Here is a 21,096-nt window from a genome sequence, read left to right as displayed (position 1 = left end):
AATCTAAATTTATATCCATATTCAGATCTAAACCCTTCAGCTTACCAGCCCTGGTCAAACTGGGTAACCCATGCCAGCATGGACAACAGACGTTAAATGATGATGATTCAATTCATGAAAAAAGCATAAATATTCAAAATGACTACCAAATATTTTTCTTTTCTTCTAATCTATCATGTATATAGGCCAAACTAAATGCTTCTTATGAATTTAGCAATCTAAATTTAGATTTTTTTCTTTTAGCTCTTGAAATTTATTTCCTTATTTAATTATTTAAAAATTTAATGTAAATATTCCACATAACTACCAACTATTTCTGTTTTTTCTAGTATATAGGCCAAATTTCCTATTAATTTCTGCTTATGATTTATTGTTCTAACAAGGTTCTTTCACATAAATAACAGTTCTGTCTTGAAATAACTTCTGAACCAAAAGATTGAGTCACTTTCTATTATGTGCTATTAAGGGACAATAAATTTAAACTCTAGATTAAGTTTAAATTTTATATCAGAACTGTTAATTTCATTATTCAAATAGTTTTTTTATTATTATTATTATTATTATTTAACACTGCACCAGTTTTTGAAAGGATTGAAGTACAGATATTTGAATTGACTCTAGTATCTTAAAAGTATGTTGTCAGTTTCCACAGAATGTGAAGAAAAGCTGTCTCTAATAGGATATGAAATTAGAACAGTGAAATGTTGATCTAGTTCTGGTAAAGCATCTAGTTTGGTCAACTCTGTCTTCTTTCTCTCCATGACCTTTATGTAAATTTTTTTATAAAAAAAAAACAAAAATCTGTGATTCGCTGCAAGAAACTTAGATGCTACAAATTAATGTATATTTTTACAAGTCCATTTAATTATATCTTCCTAGAAGTGCTATTTAAAAAAAAAAAAGAACTTCATTGTAGAACTTCGTAGATATGTATTAAATTAATTTGCTTTAGCTGTGTTGAAGCAAACAAAGATATTATTTGTTTTAGCCACAGGCTGAATAATAATAGATCTTTTATCTTTTATTTGTTTCAGTCATTGGACTGTGGCCATACTGGACCACCACCTTCAAGGGTTCAGTCAAACATATCAACCCCAGTACTTATTTTAAAAGCTTGGTTTTTATTCTGTAGGTCAGACCACTAAGTTATGGGGCCATAAACAAACCAACACAGTTTCCAAGCACTGGTAGCAAACACATATGCACACACACACACACACACACGACAGGTTTCTTTCAGTTTCTGTCAACCAAATCCACTCACAAGAATTTCGTTGGCCTGAAGCTATAGAAGACACTTGCACAAGGTGTTATGCAATATAACTAAACCTAGAACTCTGTAACTGGAAGCCAAATTCCTTACCATACTGCCAGCCCTACCCCTAATCTTAACTCTTTACTCTTTTACTTGTTTCAGTCATTTGACTGCGGCCATGCTGGAGCACCGCCTTTAGTCAAGCAAATCGACCCCGGGACTTATTCTTTTGCAAGCCCAGTACTTATTCTATCGATCTCTTTTGCCGAACCGCTAAGTTACGGGGACGTAAACACACCAGCATCGGTTGTCAAGTAATGCTAGGTGAACAAACACAGACACACAAACACACACACATATATATACATGTATATATATATATATATATACGACAGGCTTCTTTCAGTTTCCGTCTACCAAATCCACTCACAAGTTTATTTTTGATTTTTGCTTTTATGCAGTTAATTTTTCATGTTGATAATTCATATGAACGGCCATCTAATGATGAGGCGAAAACAAAAATTATGGTACTCTGGCACAGCTGAAATCAATAGAAGAGTAATAAAAGAATATTCTTTGTGTATTTTTAAAAGTAATCTGAATTTGTATTCTTTTTATTATCTCTATAAAATGTCATGTCTTTGATAGGACATAATGCTGTCAATAGAACCGTTCATGTTATTAATTTGAACAGTTTGACTTTCTTATGCTCTTCTATGAATACAATGAAACTTTTCTAAACTTAGCTGGATTCTTCGGAAGAGCTTAGTTTGACCTTCACATTTTTGATGCATTTACTTTTTCCAGTTAGGCTCCTGTCTCTGTATATTGAGGTTCCTGCTTAAGCTGTTGGCTGTTGGCTGATAGATTGTTACTATGTTGGGGATTTATCATTCACCAGCCTGTCATTAATATTAGAGTCCCACCTTGTTTTAATTACTTTTACTTTTGTTTCTGTCAAAAGGTGATACCTCATTGGACATTGTTTTGGAGTCTTTAAGTAGTTGACATTTAAAAGATTTTGTGTGTGTGTGTGTGTGTAATATGATCCCTACCATTATCATCTTCTCATTCTTAATTCCTCTCCAATTATGTTGTTAGGTAATCCTGTCTATTATATCTGAAATGTTATAAATGTGTAGCAGTTTAATGGCAACATCATATAAAGGCAATGAGTTCAAATTCTGCTATATTTAACCTTAAATAACCCTTTAGCTTCCATATTACTCTGTTAAATGTAATGTTTATTTATTAACATTGTTTTGAATTAATCATGTCCTACCTCATAGCTTTAAGATTTCAAGGAAGTGATTATTTATATTTAAAATGGTGTTGTAGTAGCATAGGGGTGAGAGGCTGGATCTGGCCCATGAAGATAAAGCAGGTAAAATATTTGGATCAGATGTGGTCAGTTTAAATGCCAAAGAGTTAAATGCTGTAGTCAAGCTGAGTATAGGTACGACTTTGACTCAAGAGATTGGCATTAGGATAGCATTCTTCATAATTTCCATTAATTTGTAGTTCCAATACTAAAATTTGAGAACTCAACCAGCTCACATTGTGATTTTAAAAATTGTTAAAGGTCCATCATATATATAGAGAATACCAAACGAGTTCCCTATGGATACCGTATTTATTACAACGAGTGGCTTGTAAACGTATCTAACGAGCGAAAGCGAGTTAGATACGTTTACAAGCCACTCGTTGTAATAAATACGGTATCCATAGGGAATGAGTTTGGTATTTTATTTATTACACACGAATAAACGACCATATTTTATTAACCCAATAACTAAATTCTTCACGTTTAGTTGTAACTTATGAATGACAAAAGTAGTGCCATCACCGTGACCTCGGGTCATCACCATGGATTGACCAATCAGAAGCAGCGCTCGCAGTATCTGACATATGTTAGATACCAAAAATATCTCGAAGTGTTCTCACTCACATGTGTGTAATAAACATGTGTTTGTGTCTGTGTTCGTTTACTTTTGTCCTTCTCTGAAAATTGCTGAGCTTATTAGTGGTGACATTGTTGTAGCCTCTTTCTCTCAATAAATTATTTGCTGACTATTTTTGAAGCTGTGTGAAAAAGAAGAGCCCTCACTTGGAAACTGGTAAGGGTCAGTCACAGAAGAGCATCCAATACCATCACAATTTTATATTCATAGTAAAGCTGAGTCCTGGATGCACTGCATATTCCACCCCCACATTACATGTCATCTCTCTCTCTCCTGTCCTGTCCTCTCCCTCCCCCTGCCAACTGTATCATTGCTATCCTGTTGCCTCCCTATGTACTTGAGTTTTGCCCCTCACTGCAGTCTCCTTTCCCTTCCCTGTCCCCCTTTGCATTCTCATGCAATCCTCTATCATGCCTTTTACATTCACCTCCTTGTACCATAAAGATATGTCCTGGCACATCGCCACCATCTTTCTCTCTCTCACACACACTCATAACCCCCTTTTCTCCCCCTCTCAGAAAACCATGCATCTCCTCTACAGAAAGAAACCAGTTTCTATCCCTTTATCATAATTCAGTCTCTGATCACTTTTGGCTGTTGAGGGATCTTGCAAGTGACTTGGTGACCTCACTGGTGCCATGAAAAGCAAGCTGTCAGTACACTTTATAAAGTGTTTGGCGTTAGGAAAGACATCCAGCCATAGAAAGTATACCAAAGCAGATAGTAGAGCCTGGTGCAGTTCTCTGGCTTGCCAGCTCCTGTCAAACCATCCACCCCATGCCAGCACAGAAGATGGATGCTAAATGATGATGATGTGACTCATGCTAGCATGGGAATACAGAAAAATGAACAAAATGAATCAATATATATTTACACACAGTAAGCTTCTAACAGCTCCTGTCTATCTGTTTCACTCATGAAACATTAAATATATCTGTGTTATGAGTATATGTTTGTGTATTGTGTTATGTAATAGAATTTCACTTGAATAATTATCTGAAAATGGTTCCCTTAAGAAAGTATCTCTTTTTTGTTGTTTACAGAAATTTTTATTAAAATTACCAGGCGGCATTTTTACACCAAGCGGAGAAGAAAAGTTGCTTGAAGTTCTTAACATGTCTGAATATTCCGATCAGTGTCGGCATGTTAATCAGTAAGTAATTCATTATGCCATTTCGATGTATTCTATGCATATAAAATGTCAGACGTTATGTACTGTTTTACACTAATCAGGTTAAAATATTTGTTTTGGGATTTTACTAATTGGGCATCCTGAAATGATCAATAGCACTGCTCAGCAGAATACATAACATATCTAGGAGCTGTGGACACTCGACACACTGCAACATGAAAATGTAATGGTATATCTATAGCCTTATCTCTCTACTTTCTTATTTTCTTAAAAATATGTGTGTGTGTGTGTGTGTATGATGTGATGATTATTTTGATGGAATTTTTCCTGCTCTTATTTATACTAGCAGAGATACCCGACGTTGCCCGGTTACATTCAATTGAAGAATTAGACTTTTCTGTTATATATATATATATATATATATATATATATATATATATATATATGGATACACATATACACACACACACATATGTATATTAATATAAATACATGAAAGTACATGAAGTTTGTTTAAAAAAAGGGGATCATGTATATACCTCCTGGCTGTTGAGATTATAACACCTCGTTGTAAACAATGTTCCTTGTTTTTCCTTGTGGAGCATATACAAAAAGGTTTCTTTTGGTTCCTACTCTTGAGCAGCCAACATACAGTTGCCCATGCGAGAAACAGGGCTCTTCCAAGAGAAGACCAGCTACAGAGAGGGTTTGATCCTGAGATTTGTTAATGGACATGGCAAAGCTGACAGGAAGGGGGAATTGCAGTCTTCTGAATGTAAATGGAATTTCTGCTCCTGATGGTGTAAGAGGAATTCTTGGAATAAAGACAACATCACCTTTTCCACATCCAGAAAGAATGGTCGCCTCGATAACGTGTGACATCATTTTCTTTATCACCAGTCGTGTTCCATTGAAAAGTCTTGGTGGTTCCAGATTGCGGAGTAGCATTACAGGAGTTCCAACTTTAAGTGCTAATATTTGTGGAGGTAGTCCAGGAGGCTCCAGTGAATTGAGAAATTCTGGAGGATAGTTCACAACTTCATTTATATCTGGAATTGTATCAACAGACTTGTAAGTGTGTATAGTACCGGGAAGAGAATGCATTAGCTGTTGATAAATTTTGTTAACAGCGACGTTTTTTGGAGCTAATATTGCTCTTTCACACAGCCAATTGTGATTTTGGTAGTTTTGTGTGAAGTTGGAAAAGACTTTGTTTTTGAGGTCATCTACAAAATTAACAACAGAGGAAAATGACCACACTTCCATTTGTCCTGCAGCATCGAGAGGCATCTTGCCTTCACCAAGTGTCAAAATGTCCTGTGCAAACTTTGTGGACATTTTGTCGCCGTGTAGCTGAGCTCTCATGTTAGTGGTGAGACTGAGGATTGTAACATGATGTCACAGGGTAGAGGACTTTAGGCATGCTTGAACTTCATCAGCTCTAGTGCCTTTCGGAATGACAGGAAGAGTTTGCCTGAAATCACCTGACAACAGAAGCGTTACACCTCCCATTGGAGCCTGACAGTCTCGGATGTCTTTCAGGGCTCTATCTAATGCTTCCAAAGCTCCCTTGTGAACCATAGTGCACTCATCCCAGACAATTAGATGACACAATTTAAGTACTTGTCCATGATCTGAGCATTTGTTGATGTTGCATGAAGGCATTTCGGATGCTGCTAAATTGAGAGGGAGTTTAAAAGTTGAGTGTGCTGTCCTGCCACCGGGTAACAAAGTAGCTGCAATGCCAGAGGAAGCTACAGCTACTGCAATGTCCTGATGCTGCCTAACTTCTGCAAGGAGAAGCTTTGTCATATATGTTTTTCCTGTCCGTCCAGGAGCATCGAGGAAGAAGATTCGTCCCTTGCGTTGGCGTACACTGTTAAGAATAGTTCTGTAGGCCTGCAGCTGGTCCGGAAGTAATTTAGGCTCATTTTCAACAATGTACTTTGAAAGCGCTTGAGTGTCGTAAGTTGTTTCACGAATGATAGCAGTGGGAAGGCTATTTGACCCTGACCTGAATGCTTGTGGCAGGCCATACGTCGACAATTCATTTCCACCCAGTTTAGCAATTCTGTCTTCAATGTCAATGAGTGTTTTGTTATAGATTTCATTGCTGATACCCTCCATGTCAGGATAGAGCAGTTGAGCTTGGCGCTGAAATTCTTCAGCCAGGTTGTCTCTATATTTGAGCCATAGAGTGGCCGGATCACACAGTTCGCAGGCCTGTAGTAATACTGCAAATAGTGCCCTGATGGTGATAAAGCAGCCTCTCCTAAAGTTGCATCCCATTGTGCACCATCTTCTAACAGACCTTGTCGATAGCAGGCCTCTCTGTATGTTGTGCAGACATATCCATGAACGGTTTTTAGGGCCTGGAAAGACGTTGGCCCTCTGACCTCATGCAGTAGTAGAGTGGGATGCACTATGTATATTTGCCCAAGGCAAGTGTGAAACTTAATGCCAGGGTATCCATGAACATTTTGACCTGCTTTCCATGGGCCCATTTTTTTCCATTCCAAGTGTAGTACGATGGAATCTGTGAATACAGCAAGGTTTGAGCGAATGGATCCACTTGACAAAGCTTGAAGAATGCAGTGAGTGTGCTATCCCTTGGTTCCTCTGCTAACAGAGAAGCATTAGCATCGGTGAAGTACACTCTCTGACCATTTTCCGTGTGTGTGTGTGCGTGCGTATGTGTGTATGGGTAGATATATTATGAATGTATATATGTGTATAAATATGTGTACATATTACATGTACATCTATATATATACATCTACACATAAAATACAAAGTTATATCTTGATATCGCTAGCGATAACAATACTCAAAATATATAACAGACTGGAATTGTAGGCGCATCTCTTGCAATTTCGATCAATTGGATCTTGTCCTCTCTCTTGTATAGAACTGTACGGCTGCAGCGAAATTCATTTTTGGACTTTCTTCTATCGAAGGCATTTTAACAAAAATGCTTCCGTAAAGACGGTGAAAATATTGTCAATTTCCCCAAACAGGGACACAATTCAATTTTTAAACAATAACCAAAGCCCCTTCTCCGAAAGGGGGAGGGTTACGGTTTACAATTATTTAAAAAATGTAACACAACGTTTCCCTGACGAGGAACCAACAAACATGATTACAATAGTCAAACAGTAATAATAATAACAACAAACCTTTTTAATTTATCCCCATTTATGTGAAACCACTTATTCAAGTTCAAGTCATTGACGCAATTTTATACGGATTGCTAATACACACACACACACACAGACACACATACACACACACATACACACACACACACACACACACACACACATAATAAGGGTGAAAAATTGAATATTAATTTGATTAATATGAATTGAAAACCAGTGGTGTAGCATATAAGACCATAGCGGATCTTCTTCTAGCGAAATGGATGACCACTTGTTAATGGTTCATCCCTGTTATATAATACGTTCGCTTTAATAGTTTCAGTATTAAAGTGAAAGTATCTGCATTACAAAAGAGAGATGTTTTTGTTTCACTTTTAACACGTAATACTGAAATAGTGGAGAAGATTTGATATTGTTGTGGGGTCGCCCTAGGGAAAAAGTTAAAATTAAGTAAGGCATGTGTAAAATTTGAATGAAATTGGTTGTGTAGTTCTCAAGTTTTAGGGAAACACACAGACAGACAGACACACATTCTCAGTTTTATATATATAGATAATTGCTCTTATTAAATGTCTAAATACCTTTAAGGTTTTACACATTTCCCTATATATATATATATATATATATATATATATATAGCACTATCCGAATTGTGGCCAATGCCAGCGCCGCCTCGACTGGCTTCCGTGTCGGTGGCACGTAAAAAGCACCATCCGAATCATAGCCGAAGCCAGTGCTGCCTCGACTGGCTTCCATAAAATGCACCAATCCGACCGTGGCCAATGCCAGCCTTGATGGCACCAGTGCAGGTGGCACGTAAAAAGCACCTACTACACTCACGGAGTGGTTGGCGTTAGGAAGGGCATCCAGCTGTAGAAACGTTGCCAGATAAGACCGGAGCCTGGTGCAGCCTTCTGGCTTCCCAGATCCCCGGTCGAACCGTCCAACCCATGCTAGCATGGAGAACGGACGTTAAATGATGATGATGATGATGATATAGATTCAGATGAATATGGTACTTAAGTTGAGGCACCAGAATTTAGTATGGTATTAGCCATACAATTTAAAATAAGGTGATTAAAATCAAAATAAGCAACAAGGATATCCAGAGGTAATGCAGTATGATCGTTTCATGCGACTCCATTTAATTGAACAATGCAATCATTACATCAATTTAAAATGTAGAGCAATCTTCAGCTGCACAAAAACATAGCATTTAATTAAATTTAAAGGATACATTAGTATAATTTTATCCAAAATCTCCAAGAGGATAAGGAGATAGACAAAGAACATGTTTTACCAACATCACAGTTGTAACTGCAGATGACTGGATGTTTGATTTTTATCACTCTCAGTACATGTCCTCAGACAGACCCACAAACACTTTGAAATGTTCATATTGAAGCTTCTGGCATGAATTCCAAGCAGTACAGCATGTTGTTTCCAAATCTTTGGCAGTTTGAACTGTGTCATGGTGCTCTTTTTCTCACAGACTGTGCCCAACGGACCCTACGATACTGTGCAGTCAACAAAATCAAAAGCAATGTGCATGTGCAAAATCAAAAATATAAAACCGTGACATTGCACCCTCTTTACTCTTTACTCTTACTCTTTACTCTTTACTCTTTCAGTCATTTGACTGTGGCCATGCTGGAGCATCGCCTTTAGTCAAGCAAATCGACCCCAGGACTTAATCTTTGTAAGCCTAGTACTTATTCTATCGGTCTCTTTTGCCGAACTGCTAAGTTACAGGGACGTAAACACACCAGCATCAGTTGTCAAGCGATGTTGGGGGGACAAACACAGACACACATACATACATACATATATATATACATATATACGATGGACTTCTTTCAGTTTCTGTCTACCAAATCCACTCACAAGGGTTTGGTCGGCCCGAGGCTATAGTAGAAGCTTGCTCAAGGTGCCATACAGTGGGGTTGAACCCGGAACTATGTGGATCATAAGCAAGCCACTTACCACACAGCCACTCCTACACCTATAGTAATGATTTTATATTCAGATCTACACCTTATAGTATGCTGTTTAAAGCTTGTTCACTGTATTCAGCTGCTTGACATCATCAACAGTATGGGTTTAAATGCCACTGGATTTACTTCAAGAATTCCTTTGTGTCAACAGAGTTTATAAATATAGGAGAGGAAAGAAAGAAAATGGTGTTCACAAAATTCTTTATTATTCACTACGATTGTTTCAACCTCTCGTGCATCAGTGCCTCACGACTGAGGTCCTATACAAACTGTTGTCATTCATCAAAGGGGCAGATGTGTCTCATCAAGTGACCTGTCACAAGGTACCTCATTTTCTTAATTTGTGTTTCACTTATTTCTATTAGATACATTTTGGTAGTTGCAGTGTGTTACTCATCTACATGAGGAACAGGTTTTGACGAGTCACCTGATGAGATGCATCTGCACCTTTAGTGCATAACAGCTGTTTGTATAGCATATCATCTGTGAGGCACTGGTGCACAATGGGTCAAAAGGATTGTATTGAATAATAATCTCCTCGTGAATTCCATTTACTTTCTCTCATTTCCAAAAAGTGATTTCAAAGGGATATGTAATCCTGCCAGTTACCATATTTCCTCTTAAATCAGTTTTGTTTGGCAGTTAACCACAGTAGGTATCGCCAACATTCGCTGTGGTTAGCCAGCATAGAAAACCAATTGTGTGTGTGTGTGTGTTTATTTATATATATATATATATCATCATCATCATCATCATCGTTTAATGTCCGCTTTCCATGCTAGCATGGGTTGGACGGTTCAACTGGGGTCTGTGAAGCCAGAAGGCTTCATCAGGCCTAGTCAGATCTGGCAGTGTTTCTACGGCTGGATGCCCTTCCTAACGCCAACCACTCCATGAGTGTAGTGGGTGCTTTTTACGTGCCACCTGCACAGGTGCCAGACAGAGCTGGCCACGAACGGATGGTGCTTTTTATGTGCCACTGGCACGGGGGCCAGGCGAGCGAGGCTGGCAACGGCCACAAACGGATGGTGCTTTTTATGTGCCACCGGCACAGGGGCCAGGTGAGGCTGGCAACGGCCACGAACGGATGGTGCTTTTTATGTGCCACTGGCACGGGGGCCAGGCGAGGCTGGCATATATATATATATATATCATCATCATTTAGCATATATATATATATATGTGTGAATGTCTGACGATGAGAATGAGTGCAGAACACCACATTGGTGAATAGAATTTCTTTATTTATGTGTTAAAGCTACCATTGGTTTCATGTTAAGAAAAATATTTTAACATCTTGAAAAATTGTTAAGATATTTTTGATAACATGAAACAAATGGTAGCCTTAATTCACAAATAAAATACATACACACACAATTGTGCTAATTTGCACACAGTTATGCAGTGCTTGGCTGTGTGGTTTAAAGTGTAGCAATCATGGCATGATGCATTTTGTTTGAAGTGTAGCCTGATTGTGTGGACATCAAAGTTTTGGTGAATTGCAGCAAAGTTAAACTGCATTAAGAGGGATAACAAATTATTCTACTGGGTTTACAGTTTTCGTCACCATTATAGTTTTAGTGTCCATTCTTCCTTGCTTGCATATGTCAGATGGTGTTTGTAGAGGTAGACTTTCTATAACCAGATGCCTTCCTGTTGTCAGCCCTGGAGGATGATACTCATTTACAACTATCACTTGATGTCAAGACAAGGACACACAAACAGAGCTTCTATCAGTTTCAGTCTACCAAATCCACTCACAAGGCTTTGATAAGCCCAGGGCTAAATTAGAAGACATTTGCCCAAGGTGCCACACAGTGGAACTGAACCAAAACTACATGATTTGGTAACAAACTATTTAGCAAACTACCATTCCTGTGGCTGTATAGCTTCAATGTTCTGTTTTCTGAAAATAACTATGTAAATCTCTGCAAAATATAAAAACATAGATTTGGAACTTATGTCTCACTGAAATATCTCTAAAATTTTTTAAAGGGCAAGAATATTAAATGAAAATGTAATCAGTTAGAAACAGACTATAGCATCATCTCTTGATGTAAATGTGTTAAGAATTATTGCTTTCTTAAAAAAAAAAAGCTTATGTTTCTTGTGTTGTTGCTCTGGACATCAGCAAATCTTTGACCATATCTGACATCAGAATTGTTAACTAAATTACCCATCTATGGACTTCAATCATCTCTCATCTTTTGGATTGGAAATTTCTTAAAAGACCTCTAAGTTGCCGAATATACTGATGGGACTCCTTGCATAAATTATAGTGTATGAGTAAGGTTGATTTATATCTCCTATATCCTTCCTTTCAATTGATTTATTGATACTTCTAATTAGATTTACTCCTATACGGATAATACTATTTTTCCCTTTACATTCTTCTATAAACTTCACATAGATGTTTGTCATCTATATGCATCCTAAACATTTCATACCAGACATACAAAATTTTCATAGGAATAGAAGCCACAAATGACTTCTTTATTTCTATAATGGGGACACGGCCATCTAATTTCCTTTAACAGCACACAGTTACAATTACCAAACATCTAAATGTAAACAGTCTTTTACTACACCCTATCACACATGAAGAATTCCTGACTAAAGGGAAGGTGCTGACACTATATATGCAAATATCTTGAAATGCATAAAAAAATAATTATAAAAAAAAACAGACTATTTGGCTAATTGTCAAATATTGCTAACCAACCACATGGTTCAGGGTTCAGTCCCACTGCGTGGCATCTTGGGCAAGTGTCTTCTGCTATAGCCCCGGGCCGACCAATGCCTTGTGAGTGGATTTGGTAGACGGAAACTGAAAGAAGTCTGTCGTATATATGTATATATATATATATGTATGTGTGTGTGTGTTTGTGTCTGTGTTTGTCCCCCTAGCATTGCTTTACAACCGATGCTGGTGTGTTTACGTCCCCGTCACTTAGCGGTTCGGCAAAAAGAGACCGATAGAATAAGTACTGGGCTTACAAAGAAAGTCCCAGGGTCAATTTGCTCGACTAAAGGCGGTGCTCCAGCATGGCCGCAGTCAAATGACTGAAACAAGTAAAAGAGAAAGAAAAAAACAGACTATTTGGCTAATTGTCAAATTTTTGATCAGCAAACCCACTAAAATCACTGGTTCATAAACATGCTGTTTCTTCTCCCCATTTCTTCTATTCTACTGTAACAGTCTCTGTTCCTCTCAGTTGGCTAACTCCAGGTCACTTAGGCCCAAGCTTGGGTCTAAATGGCATACACACTTCCTCCCTTTCTCCTCATACTCTTTCCCCTCTCAAATCTCTCACTAAAAACTTTACTGAATCATGACTTCCCAGAACTACAATCTTCTGAAATCCTCTTCTATATTTTTCCTACTCATGCTCAAACTGAACATTAACTGTATTGCTCTCTCCAGTTTGGAGAGCTTGCAGAAGTTATGGATACTGCTACACTTTCTCCTCTAACTAATGAAAAAATTTGCTATGTGTTCTGGTATCTGTTGTAGTATCATTTTTTTTTTTATTATTGTTATTATTTTAGTAATTTTACCTTTCTGTTTTTATGGGCTTGAAAAATTAGGGGTTTGTCAGGATTTTTCTATAGTAATTATAGTCTTGCTGATATGAATGTAATACAGATTTTGTGGTTGATGAGAAATAATTTCTAGTTCAATACATGTATTTTTCTAATATTCATAGCTTGAATTCAATCTGGGATTCCATGGTCACCTGGAAACAAGACACCTGGTAACAACTGGAGTGTAGATCAGATTGATCAAAATGTCAATATACACTGTAAATGTGTGGTTAATGGTTCAGAATTGCATTATCTTATGAGTGAAGCTCTTTTGTTGCTATTATTATAACGGTGTAATTCAGCAGTAAAACATTAATCCTAAAATCTGTAGCCTCATCTATTACTGGGTTGTTTATCACTGACCCAGGAGAACATGGCACGCTCAACTGAGACCCATGTCACAGTTATCACAAATCGATCTGTGATAACACAGGTTTGTAATCAATTGAAAATTTTACTTATACCACAAAAGTGCACCCTGGTGACCAGCCACAAGTCCCAATTACCCAGAATGCATGGTCTATCACTTGTATTTACATCACTGTGCTACAAGGCTGTGTATTCTTTTTCATGAATTCACATGCACACACCCATCATAATAAGAACTATGGAAAGAGAACATGCAAAGTTACCTATCCTAAGAAATGATGCAAATGAGTGTATTCTTTAGAGGAAAAGGACTGAGAGTTTAGTGTCAATGACACTACCATTATTTCTATTTACTAAGTGGAGAAGATTCATTTTCGACTGTGACATCTTTTTTTAACTAAATCCTGTGATAAACATGTATTTACTAAATTTACACCTTTATTTTTATTTATTTGCATTGTTTTTTTATGATTATTATTCTCTGTTCTTATTATTTTTAAAGGTTTATCCAGTCCCTTAGTGTTAGTCACCGTCAACTTGTTTCTTTACTGTTTGGAATATGGTTTCGGATTGTTAATCATTCCGATATCAATTCCATGACAGTGGAAACATTGGCTCGGAGTGTTGCTGGAAGCATGTTTTTAACGTGCGCTGATGACCCAGACAAAGTGGAACTAGCTATTCGGATTATGCAATTACTCATTGACAATTTCGGAGTAGCCAATATGTTTGGCCATGAAAATATTACCTACTTCACGCAAACTACACTCACTGGTATTAATGTGCGGGAAAAATTTCGCTATGAATATAATTACCCACCTGAGGAAATCCTGCCTCGTAAGTATTGTTGCTGCAGCTGCTCTTTTATTTTATACCTTTTTAACTCTTTAACTCATGCACTAACTCACTTATTCAAGACTCAGTTGTTTTTAAAAGGACATTTAACATTTTGTACATATCTATTGCATAATTTGAGCTTATATTTGATGAGAATCAGTAAAATTTCAATATAGAAAAACTATTGATTTATATTAGAGTATGGATAGTTCTTTGATTTTTGATTATGTCTGTGTTTGTAAATGTTTTCACATCTTGATATCCTAGCAATATTCTGATAATAATTGAACAATAGATGTCTGGTTTATTGTTTAATATGTTAAAGCAAACATAAATAAGTTTTTACTTTACATTTTGATCTCAACTTTGTTACTTTATAACCTTAAATAGTTTTATAGTTAAAAATAATAAAAACTAGTGTGCTATGTAGCATGATTATCTTTTTTCAAAATATTAGCCAAAATATGGATAACAAAGAATGATGAAATGCTACCGCTTAATATCTTTTAACTTTCTTTTCTATCATTTCTGCTCAAGAATTTTTTTTTAAATGATTATATTTTTATTATATATTTATTATTACTGTTCTTTCTTTATATTTCTATACTTTTGCTATTTTATCTTTCATTTTGAGTTTGTCAGTTTTCTTGTATTTGCTTAAACTTTATAAAAAAAAAAACTGAAATTGAAGATTTAATAATACTCAGAACATTATATAATTTAAATTTAGTTCAAATCAATACTGAATCTAAATCAATACTGAATCAATTTAAAAATGGAAAACAATAAGTGAAGAAAACATAAGAGAAAACAATGTAGCCATAAAATATTCAACCTGCCTTTATTATTACATTTGAATAGTGAGTGTGTGTGTGGTTGTATGGTGACCCAGAATGTATGTGTGCTTGCATGTAATGTGCTGATAGATATTTTCTTCTGGACTATATAACTTTTTCTTTTCTAAATTACATTTGCTCTCATTCCAAAGAGAAAAAAAATAAAAATAATAATAATAGAGAAAATCATAAATCATACTATTTATACATCAATATTTTTTTTAAATAAATCATTTAAACAATTTTATTGGTTTAGTTTAAATCACTCAAAAATTCCTGTTTTTTTTTTAATTATAGAAATTAATCTAATTCTGTTTTGTTTCCAGTATTTCTGCTTTTATTTTGCACTGTTTCTACTATTTAGTATTTTTCATTTTCAAATCTAGTTTTCAAACTTAGCTTCATGCATAACAAACCTGATTTATGAATCATCATGTAAACTCAAGAAATTCCTTATGAAAATTATGTAATGTAAAGTGCCTAAAAACAAGAAAATCTGCTTAACTTTGTTTTAAAACACAATAAAAATTTTTGATATTTTAGTGTGTGAATCAGAAGTGGGATAGTGTTATGTTTGAGCGTCAGACAAAAATCTTGCAATATTCTATATCCCTTAGTTCAAATCTTGCTAGGCTCAATTTTGATACACATAGTCAGAAGTAGTCCAGATCTGAAAGAAAGATATTCCTTGACAACTTGTAGATTCAGGTCTGGGGTTGATATCCAGATGATCTACTATCAACTAGATGGACTGAGACAATGTAGAATAGGATGTTTGTAAAAGCAGGTAAACCATGATAGATGTGAGCTTCACTGAAGTACAACATAGATGCCATGTAAATAGTAGTACAGCTTTCTCTAGTGTCAAAGAAATTCAGTTTAGGACACTTAATAAGAAAATTGCAATAATAATAAAATATTTCATTTTGTACACAATCCTTGCTTATTTTATAATATTCAACAGTATTTCTCTGATCCAGTTAATATGCCTGGTTTGTATGTAATAGTATTCCAAATAAATTAATATGACCTGCTAGTGCTTAGACATCATTACTGATCAGTGACATTCCTAGTCCAATAATCTGAAATATATTTTACAAAATATTTCAGTTTAAGTTTGTTTATTTAGCATCTTTACCAAAATAGAATTATTTCCTTTTCTTACCAGTTGTTTTTACTTTTTCCTATTTCAAATATTTACTATTTATATTTACTTTTGAAAATTTCTGTAGATTTCCCTTTTATTCATTTTAAATCACAAGTGTCCATCTTTCCAGTGCTCAGCTCTGGTTCTCTTAAGTGAATGAAAGATAAACCACATAAAAAGCAGCAAAATCACGGTCAATACCATTTTCTTAATGAGATATAAGGTGTAAATTTGTAGCAGATAAGATTGGATGATGTTCAAACTATTTCTCAATGATGTTAGCATGCAAAAGGAATTGGTTTCAACTCATTCTCAAAACCATGTCTCTGACTCATCTCTGTCTGAAGCTCACCTTTTATCCTAAAATACTTCCCACTGTTGTACTTGGTGATACTTGTCAAACAAAATTTTACCTTTGCTTCCTAACAGACACATTTTTACTTAGAGTAAGATAAAATATTATTTGAAATTCATAGTTGTTTTTTACATTGGCACAAATCCATATATTTGATCGGGAAGCAGGAGGGAAACGAAACAATTGGGGTTGATTTTAATTTCAATCACTGATTCAGGAAACTAATTAGTTGTAAGTCATTTAGTCTTTTGCTCTCTCAATTCCTGTCACTCCTATTTTTTCCCATTTTATGTTTGTAATATGTAGAGTAGCTTTAGGAAAATGGAATTATTTGCCATAATCAGATATTCAAGACAAGACTTGCAGGAGGATACAGATTCATGGAATGTTCATTAAGAACACAATACTATCATATTGCTCATTCAACATCATCATTGTTCGACCGTGGTCGAGACAATGGAATTTACCATGCTACACCAGACTTCACGGTCCATCATGGCATTACAGAGGTCCTGTTGCTGGATGCCTGTATCCCTGGAGATTACATCAGGGTAGGAGAGTGTGCGCCCTCTGGTATTGCCAGTAGATGGCTTCCAGAGGAGAAGAGTAGAAATTACTTCTTTTTCAGCTCTACAACAATGTCCAGCAAACTGGACTCTCCTACCTTTCACAAGAGATGACACAGGTGGTAGTTTCCCATATATTTGCATTTTGGTTGGATGGTGCTTCCACGAGAGATTTTGAGCTCTCATAAGGAGGCGAGTGTAGGTTCCATCCAACCGCCTCTCAAGCTTCTTTGATAACGTCCAGGTTTCTGAGCCATATAGTAGAATTGGTTCGACTGTGGCTTTGAAGATTTCAAGTTTGAAGTCTCTACTTAGATTTGATGACCAGATCTTATGCATGTCATTACAGGCTGACCAGGCCATACCCTTTCTAGTTAGAAAGTCTTTTCCAGATGATGATATGTATGACCCAAGATATTTGTGATCAGAAACCATATTTAAGGGCGCATTGTTGAGAGTATGGATGATGCAATCACTGTTGGACAGGCACTTGTTTATGTATTCAGTCTTGGCCTCATTGAGGTAAAGACCTACACAATTTGAGGCTTGTTCAAGAGATTGTAAAAGAGACTGGGCATTGTTGAGAGTATGGATGATGCAATCACTGTTGGACAGGCACTTGCTCATTACCTTTTTAACAGCTTATATTGTTTACTTAATTATGTTGTATTTTTCTGTGGTGAAACAAAGTGCTTATTGGTAGCCTGTCTTACATTAATAATTTCTATTAAAAAATTTTAACCAAACATATTCCCTTTTATCTTGCTGATAGTTATTCAAAATATTTACATCTTTTCTTTTATGGTATTACATTGGTTTGTTGCTGAACAGATTTCATACTTTCTCTTGTAAACTGATTTCGTTTCTTGTTCTTATTATTTGAAAATAGTTTGAATCCAGCCTGTCTAAAAGATGTTTATAATTTGAAACTGGTTTTATATTTATATTTTATGATGTGACTTGTGATATTATTTTATCATTAGACACTAAGGTTCTTTATATCAAGAACAACCTGAACTTTGACTCTTATAGCAGCTGCTGCTAGATTTCAGAAGAATTATGATCTTTGGAGATTAATTCAGAAATGTTATATCTTGTAGCATTTGAGTTCACCATTTAGTTTTATGTTATAAACCATCTATTTTGAGGTGATCAGTAAATAATGTATAAGTACATTTAATCACCTCCTTTCAGATATTTATGGAAGAGTAAAAATTAAAATTTTTTTTAATTTTTGAGTTAGCAGTTACACTGGTGAAATTACTCATTTTATTCAAACTTTTAATAATTTTCCAACTATGTTCAAACTAAATATAAATAGAATGTGATAAGTTGAAATGTAAAAAAAAAACTTTTTTTTTATCACATGTTGACAAAAACTTAGAAGATCAGAACCATATGTTGACTTTCTGAAACAGTCGTGTTTCCTTACAGAAGTTTAAGTAGGGAGGAGTAATTCAGTGATTTAAACTTTAGTGTATTGTTTTTATTGGAATGTTTAACCTTTTAGCTGCTTACCAAAGAATTTACTGAGTTTTATTTTTGTTTGGTACTAAAACAATCAAGATACTTCTAATAATTTGTATTTAATTACTCTTTATCTATAAAATCATTCATCAACAACGGTGTTTATTTGGAGCCATAAAGATCTCATTCCAGTTTGTGTTCCTTGTAGAGATAGTAATAAAGTATGAAAAGAATGTTAGCTGTTATTACATACACACACAGTGTGATAAGCTTTAAGGGATTTATGTAACATTTATTAATTCAAACATTAGCTGTTAAAACAAATTATAAATTATTATACAGGTTGTGATCAGAGGATAAGTAGAATAGAGTTACAATAATAAAGTTTTATGATAAAATATCTTATACAATAACTATTCTGAAATCTCTGATATGGGAGGTTTTCAGAAACTATATTTCTGTAAGAGAAAGTCCAATCTGTTTATTTTTCAAATCCATGTGCAGTCTGAATATTTCAGTTGAAAATGTTGATTTATAGTGTTATTCTGAAATTATAATTGTAAGAAAATAGCTTACTGTTGTATGCTGGTTGTTGGTAGGCTGAGGACATATAAATAAAAATATAATTTGATTCCCTTCCTCGTAATTCTATTATATTTAATATCAAAGGCTAAAATAACTGAAATTCATAGAATTTTCATGGAGCTAGTTATTTTAGGGAAATATCATCACTGTGTAGAGTAGCTTTAATTCATTCTGCTAAAAAAACAATAGCAAACAAACTTTTGCAATACTTTTTCAGTGGGCGAACACGTTTTGATTTGTAAACTTGATTCAGTCATTATAATAATCAAGTTGTTGAAATATTAACCCTTTCATCTTTTCAAGCTAGTACTTGCTTTAGTTTCAACCCAGGACATATTGGTTTGATGAAGCGACAAGGGTTTAAAGAGTGATTCATTTTAGAAGGAGCATCTAGCTGTTAAAATTCCCAACTTCTACAATACATGCAAATCTCACATATTTGCACTTGGTACTAGTCCTTTCTAGAATTAAAGCAAAATGTTGAAAACAATAATAAAAAAAAAAAGAAAATGATCATGTATTATTATATGAGGTTTATTAAAGAAAAGAAGCTAAATAAAAGAAAAAAAGAATTTTTTCAAATGTTGAGCGTCTGTATTTTGTATAATTTCATATTGATGAACGCTTCCATTTGAGAAAACCTATTTAAATATTTAATGAAATTTTGTAATGTTAATGGAAGATATATGTGAAAGATATACTGAGCAGATTATTGTTTGTAAAGAAATACAAAACAGTAGCACTTATGTATATGTATTTATATCTATGGATGAGTCACTATTATTAGTTCTATCAGCAGAGCTAAGAATACCATAGTGTTCATTACCTTATACATTAGCACCACTAGAATTTTTTTAATGGATTTCATGTAGACATAATACTTAAAGCAAGAAGTAGTTGTGTTAAGTTTATATTTAAGTATCTGCAGTTCTCTTGGTCTTGGGTGATTTTCTCAGTATTATTCAGGATCAGATGTTAATAAAGGAGATTTTTGGACTGCACCAATGAAGAAACATTTATTATTATTATTATTATTATTATTATTATTATTATTATTATTATTATCCCATTGTAATCTACATATCTTTGTAATGTGTTCACTAACTTCAAAAATGACCATCTGGAAAAAATAAAATACAACCTAATTAATTCATTTCTCTGGTTATGTTGCATAATGAATGCAAATAATTGGAAACATTTATTGGTTAGTTATCTTGGGAAAAGCTTGATCATCAGTTCAATATCAGATTCTAGCAGCCACATCGTTACTCATTGCAATCCTGTGTGGTTTTCCATGACTAAATAATTAGCAGAGAAAGAGATAAAGAAAAAAAAAATCATGTTTCGGACGTACTGACTTTCACTTATATATTGATTTCTATCAGATCTTAACCTTATTTGATATTTATTGAAAAACTTTTATTGTATCATTGGTATTTGTGGAATCTGTTCTTCTGATGAATGTCATAAAAGTTAAATCATTGTTATCAATGGACAATGACTCAGTAATACAGTATGGTACTTTTATTCTTATTGTTGAGAGATGGTTGCTCTTTCATAATTCTGTTGTCAAACGTTGAATTATTTGGACAAGCCACATAATTTTATATTTGTGAAGGAAGTGGAATGTGAAGTTGTAGATTTTCCATAAGCATACGTAGCAGAGGGAAATTGAAATAACTTCAGTTAGGAACATATGGAATATTGCATATTCATCAAATGGTATAAAAATGTAACTATTCCCGTTAAAGCTCTTATATCTTCAGCATGTCTGTAATCCATTTTGATTCCTTGTTCAAACTGTTTTGTGTAATTTATTAATTTCTTTGCAAAATCATTATTATTTCTC

The 21,096-nt window shown here is 34.9% G+C and overlaps 1 protein-coding gene across 3 annotated transcripts in view; it reads left to right on the top strand.

Moving 5' to 3' along the window:
• Positions 1-21,096, top strand: part of LOC115216434 — a 254,983-nt gene that overhangs the window by 191,701 nt on the left and 42,186 nt on the right. For all 3 annotated transcript variants that reach the window (XM_029785770.2, XM_029785784.2, XM_029785779.2), the window contains exons 5-6: positions 4,260-4,369; positions 13,957-14,291. In XM_029785770.2, the coding sequence (XP_029641630.1) occupies positions 4,260-4,369; positions 13,957-14,291 (445 nt within the window). The remainder of the gene's footprint in view (positions 1-4,259; positions 4,370-13,956; positions 14,292-21,096) is intronic.

This window comes from Octopus sinensis, linkage group LG1, assembly GCF_006345805.1.
Source record: "Octopus sinensis linkage group LG1, ASM634580v1, whole genome shotgun sequence".
Lineage (NCBI taxonomy): Eukaryota > Metazoa > Mollusca > Cephalopoda > Octopoda > Octopodidae > Octopus > Octopus sinensis.
The sequence above is the reverse complement of the archived record's forward strand: the minus strand, read 5'-3'. Positions and strand labels throughout refer to the sequence as shown.